Source organism: Oryx dammah, unplaced genomic scaffold (genome assembly GCF_014754425.2).
Source record: "Oryx dammah isolate SB20612 unplaced genomic scaffold, SCBI_Odam_1.1 HiC_scaffold_24, whole genome shotgun sequence".
Taxonomy (NCBI): domain Eukaryota; kingdom Metazoa; phylum Chordata; class Mammalia; order Artiodactyla; family Bovidae; genus Oryx; species Oryx dammah.
In genome coordinates, this window is record NW_024070208.1 from 54,387,050 (window position 1) to 54,393,049 (window position 6,000).

Here is a 6,000-nt window from a genome sequence, read left to right on the forward strand (position 1 = left end):
CACACGGAGAGATGTGTGACTCTGGGCCAGTATCTTAACTTCATGCTTCAGTACCTCAGGTGTCATCACTTGCAAAATGGAGCTAACAGTATTTACCTCACAGAACCTGAAAGTAATACAGAGGTTTAACAATGTATACAAATGTTAACAGTAGCAATAACAGCAATGTAACCTGTGTTTAATCAAACTGGTATTTAAGATCAATACAGTGTAATTGTTGTACTTATATCTTCCTTATTACTGTACCATCTGTGAACCTTATCAAACTCATTTGACTTGTCACAGCTGTTGTAATCTCATCTGTTGTTTTCTATGTTGTCGGCAGTAAAAAATATAGCTTTAAAATACCTTGAACTTGAGAGCAGATAACTTATTTAATATGTTTTCCCCTGGTAACTGTTGCTAAAGAGTTAGGCATTAAATACTATATTTGTCTTTAGGTTAAAAATTTGGTTAGAGATAAAAGGTCAAAGTGAGTGAAAGAAGCCTAAGCAAATTGAAATAACGCCTGCTGTAAGAGTGAGCTCCCCAGGTTGCACAGCAGGTACTCTTTGTATTTCAGAACATTCCCTTTGGGTAAATGCTTTTTTCACTGCTTAGAGATATACATATATATATATATATATATATATATATCTTCTGAGAGTGGAGGGGAAGAGGCTGGGCTCTTAAAAATATGTCTCATTTAATTCTTTCACCTACAGAAACAGGTATAATTCTTCCTATCATACTAACAAGGAAAAGGGAGGTTCACTTGCCTGTTCACTTAGTAAGTGGCAGAGCTGAGAGATCTGAACACTGGTCTATGTGGACACAAAAATGTTTTCTTTCCACTACACAACGCTACCTCCACAGCACGACCTAGTAGCAGCACAAAATGAGGCATTCTGCTCATCACTACTAAGCTCAACAAAACTTGGGCACTCTCAGTTTTATTTTCTGAAAAACTAAGGGGTTTGATTAGATCTTGAGGTTTCCCTTAAACTGAAAATAATCCATGATTTTATTAAATCACATTCAGTGATACGTAAACTCACAAAAAGTTTTAAAATACTGCAGAGAAACGTTTGTTTAAAAAATAAAAAAAACATCAAGAGAGCTTAACGTTATGAAAAAGAAATCAATGATACAGGAAAGACCAAAATCTATTTTATTTTATTATAAGTGTGTATGACTAAGCAAATGTTTTGGAGAACAAAAACATCCAGTTATTTCAAGAAGATAATTTTAACACATATATTTTCAATAAATTATGAAAAAGAAAACTTGGAATCCTGATATACCTATAGACCTTATAATCAAATAAAATACAGATTTACCAACTTTTATTTCATGCTGAAACTGCAACCAGGTTGACTCTCCACCCCACCCCACCCCCCAATGTCCATCTGAAAACTCTCCTCCCCCAAAACCCTTCACTGGCTTCCCACTATCCTTCAATGACATCCCAAATCCTTAACATGACTCAACAGTCTCCTGCAATCTGGCTCCTGTCTCAGGAGCTATCTGCCGCTGTGCTTCCCCTGGCTCTTTTTTTCACCTCTCCTTCCTTCAGTTTAAGGCCTTCATACGATCTGCCCTCAAAAACCTTGCTGTTACAACTCTCCATTCCCATCCTTTTGCCCCAACCAACTACTCCTCATCCTTCCTAGTGGAGATGAAATACTGTCAGACAACAAAAGTCTTTCCAGACGTTCCAGACATATATTTTCATAGCATTCTGGATTCATCATGCTCACCAGTCTTATAGTTACTTGTTTAACATCTGTCTTCCCTGGTAAACGATATGAAGATGGTCATTTCATGTCATGTTTCCCACCGTTTCACCAATATCTTAACACACTGCTTAGCACAGAGTAGATTAATATTTACTGAATTAAAACATTTAAACTACAAGGCAAGTTCAAAACCATGAGATACTTTACTAGCGCAAATAGGTAAAAAGTTCCATACAAATTTCAAGTTCTATCTTCGTAAAGTCCTGCCTCAAATAGGTGCTATTTGGCCAAAAAAAAAAAAAAAAGAAAAAGTCTCTTTAGATAACAAACACATCTTAAAGTTACACAAAACCAAGGTTAGAAACCATAGGTCTTAAATAACTAGAATCAGCTTTAAAAGTCATCTAAAAGAATTCACTTGAAGTGCAGTTAAAGGGACAGAAACTTGGATAAGTGTTCAATTTGACCACAGCAGTGTACATTACAAAAGGACCAATCCCAGCTCCTCCCACTGTCTAGGTTCTACAAGTAGTGCCTTATTCCAGCAGTAAAGACTGCAGGGCTACAGTCATCTGAGTATGCTATATGATACCTGAATATGCTTTATTAAAACGACGAAAAAAAATTACAAGCAAACACACTAATCAGCTATAAATAATCTTCTCTTCAATAAGAAGAAAAAATGGTAATAAAACTAAGTAATTTGAGAACTGAAGGCTTATACAAGGGAATGCTATTTTAACGCAAAACATTCTAAGTTTTCCATTCACCTAACATTTACTGGCATCACTGACTCGATGGACGTGAGTCTGAGTGAACTCCGGGAGTTGGTGATGGACAGGGAGGCCGGGCGTGCTGCGAATTCATGGGGTTGCAAAGAGTCGGACACGACTGAGCGACTGAACTGAACATTTACTGAGTGCTAATTATAAACCAGACAGTGTTCAAAGATTTTCTTAATACATATTAATTATTTTCTCCCTCTCAGACACGAGGAACCGGAGGCACTGAGCTAAGTTACTTACCCAATATCACAGCAGGTAAGTGGCGGAGGCAGAATTCAAAGGCAGCCATTCTGGCTCCACGGTCTCAACTATACTCTACTGCTGCCCACTCTCTCCAACCCATTCAATCAGGGCTCCTATCTGCACCATCCTACTCAGTGAAACTTTTCAACAAGTTCACCAATGACTTCTACCTTGCCAACCTAAGGGCCCCTCTGTCTCCATTTTATCCATTATGTAGTATCCCACCAAGCCGACAACCTTCCTCTTTTGTCATACATCTCTTTCATTAGTGACATATATCCCACTTTTCTTCCAACCTCAGACCTGGACTCTCTTCTTTTCCCTATTTACACGTTCTTCTGAAACTTCCCAGTCTCGTGACTTTGAATACTACCCGCATGACTGCAAGTATCTCCGCTCCTTGCCTGAGTTCTAGACGCATACCCAGCCACCTATTTCACATCTCACTTAGATGTATAACAAACACTTTCTACTTAATGGTTAAAATCAACCATCCTTCTCCCCTCAAACTGTTCTCTCCAAGCCTCCTCAACCAACACACATTTAGTTGCTTAGACTAACTTCTTAGTCATCAGTCACCCTTGATCTTCCTTTCCCTTCTCTCTCACATCCAATCCAGCAGCAAGTCCCACCAGATCTATTTATTAAACATATTTGTCTCCACTCTCACTCTAATGCAAACTCTCTACAGCTTGGCCTACAACTTCCTTCAGCATGGTCCCCTTATTTCTCTTCTTGATCCCATAATCTCCACAAAGTAGGCGGAGTTTTAAAACAAAGTCAATCTCTGCCTGCTTTAAATCATCTAATGTCTTCCCATTAGATTTTAAGTAAAATCTTAGCTCTTGATTATAGCCTAGAAGATTCTACATGATTTGGCCCCTTCCTACTTCTCCAACTTCACAACTTTTCCTTTTGTTCCCCCTTCACAAGATTTCCTGCAGCCACAACAGCCTTTGTCTTCCCCATCGAACCATGATCATTTCTGCTGCAGGGCCTTTGCACTTGTCATTCCTTCTGGAAGGAACATTATCTTTCCAGACTTTTACACAGTTCTTTCTCCTCCCCAGGTGTTGCTCCACTGTCACCTACCCTGAGAGGCCTTGTTGTCACTATTTTACATGAGCCTCTAGCATTACTGTCACGACTATTCACTACCTGAAGTTAGCTTATTTACTTTTCTATTATGCCTTGTGGATTTTGGAATTTAAAAATTCTAGCCCCAGTGCCTCCCACAGTACATAGAAGGCGTTTAATAAATCTATTAAATAAGTAGATATTCTGCATTGCACTTTAAATTGTTTATTGTAAATTAATCGATTTTGATCAAAACACTTGGCCCATGATATATTTTTTATGTATTAAAAGATAAATCCTTAAAACTCAATTTTTCCAATCGAAGACATTTCAGCACTTCGAACCACCCCCTCCAACACACACACACACACACACAAAGTACACCTATAAGATTCTACTTAAAACTGCCAAACAGTCCAGATGGTTAGATTGTATTTTCTTCCTCCAAGCGAACAAAACGTGCAGAGATGAGAAAGGGAAATTTTACTGGGCACCTTAGCACCTGTTACATTTTCAATCAGTTAAGAGCCAGACAGCACATGGTAAACACGGCCTTTCTTTCAGAGACGGTATTTAGGTAAAACATGAGTGGGCAGGGCGAGAACTGTTCTAAATCCCTAAAAAGAGCTGTTCACTTCATTAAAAAAAAAAAGGCGAAGTAAAACAGTCTAGTGAACAGGAGATCATGCACGAGTTCGCCACAAGAAACCGACCTGGGGGCCCTCAGCAAATAACGAGTTGTGTGTTTAGGCTGAGGTCGGGCTACAAATAACGGGAAAACAAGAGAAGAGCCATCGGTTTAAAAACCAACTCAGCGATGAGGTAAAGATCAGCTCAGGCTCTCAGGCGTATTCTGAACCTGGGAACGAAGGTGGCGGAGGAGGCGAAAACACAGAGCCCGGGGACCTCAGTTCACCGCTTCGGCCTCCACGGCAGGCACTTGAGGCAACTGGGAGTCCACCTATCTCCCCCTTCCATCCCTGCAAGTAAAACAGCTCCCGAATACTCACATGGGCTCGAGAGTCTTGCTGAGCCAGGACTTGAGTGCCTCGAAGTTTTCAATGATCATTTTAGAAACCATCCACAGCGGCCCCGAGGCCCGTCACACTCCTCCGCCCGCCCAGGTCGCGGCCGCTATAGCCGCCGCTGCCCCCGCCCCCTACTCCGCGCGCCGCCCGCGTGGGCCGCGGTGGGAGGCGCCGGTGGCAGGTTCCCGCGAGCCCGGATCGGCGAACAGCTCCGCGGGGACCGCCGTAGGCCGCGAGTCCACGGGGTGCCAAGAGCTCCCCCTCCCCGGACCCCGGCCCCGGCTGAGGCAGCAACGGTTTGCCCGGGCCCTCCCCCTTCCCTCCACCCCAGCGAATCTTCCTGGACCAGAGCGCGACACGCGCCTAAACACGGGCTTGCCCTCAGCCCTGAAACCAGGTGCTTGCTGGCAACGCAGAAGAGGGAAAAGTGAAGAAAGCGAAAACGAAGGACAGCTGAATGGGAACGATTCGGGGGGTCTTCCCGGATCCCAGCACCCCCAAGAAGATGGCTGCCGATAAAACTCGCGAGAACTGGTGAAATCTCGCGGTGACTCCCGGAGCCTGCTGGGAAGAGACGTAAGTTGTTTTTTTTTTTTTTTTCGGAGTGCACGCTGGGCAAGTGTGGCGAGTCTTGCTTATTTGCTTGGTTTGTGGGCCTTGTGCTTTTCCACGCTTTGGTCTTCGTAAGGAATAAAGACTTTCTTTCTTTACTAGGAGGGAAAGGCCGTTGACTTCAGAATCAGCAGGAATTTCAGCAGCTCGAACTCTGTACCAGACGGCGTGGCCCATCGGCTGGAACGACACTGCTACTGGAGCGCTTTCTTGAGAGCATCCGCTCGGATGTGTCGGGACACAGGCGATCAGGGGGTTACAGGTGTGCTGCGCTGTGCTGCCTCCTCCGTTTTTTCCCAGGGTTCTGCAGTACTGTATTCTGGATATGCTGTGCTGTGGACAAGATTGGGAAGAACGGGATGGTCTCATCTAACGCACTGAGACCTCCGGAGGCTTAGTTAAGTCTTGTCCAAAATTACTCGATTTATGGCAAAACACTATTGATATACTGATGACCTAGGGATTCCTCCAGCCCTTAGTTCTCAAGTAGTTTGTTATTATCCAAAACTTTCAGACTTAACCCCTAGCTAGAAATAA

The 6,000-nt window shown here is 42.9% G+C and overlaps 1 protein-coding gene across 20 annotated transcripts in view; it reads right to left on the reverse strand.

Annotated features, from left to right (window-relative positions):
- RBM26 (RNA binding motif protein 26) overlaps positions 1-5,421 on the reverse strand; it is an 84,359-nt gene extending 78,938 nt beyond the window's left edge. For all 20 annotated transcript variants that reach the window (XM_040267311.1, XM_040267310.1, XM_040267301.1 and 17 more), the window contains exon 1: positions 4,834-5,421. In XM_040267311.1, coding sequence (XP_040123245.1) covers positions 4,834-4,904 — 71 coding nt within the window. In that variant the 5' untranslated portion in view covers positions 4,905-5,421. The remainder of the gene's footprint in view (positions 1-4,833) is intronic.
- Between the last annotated feature and the right edge of the window lie 579 nt (positions 5,422-6,000).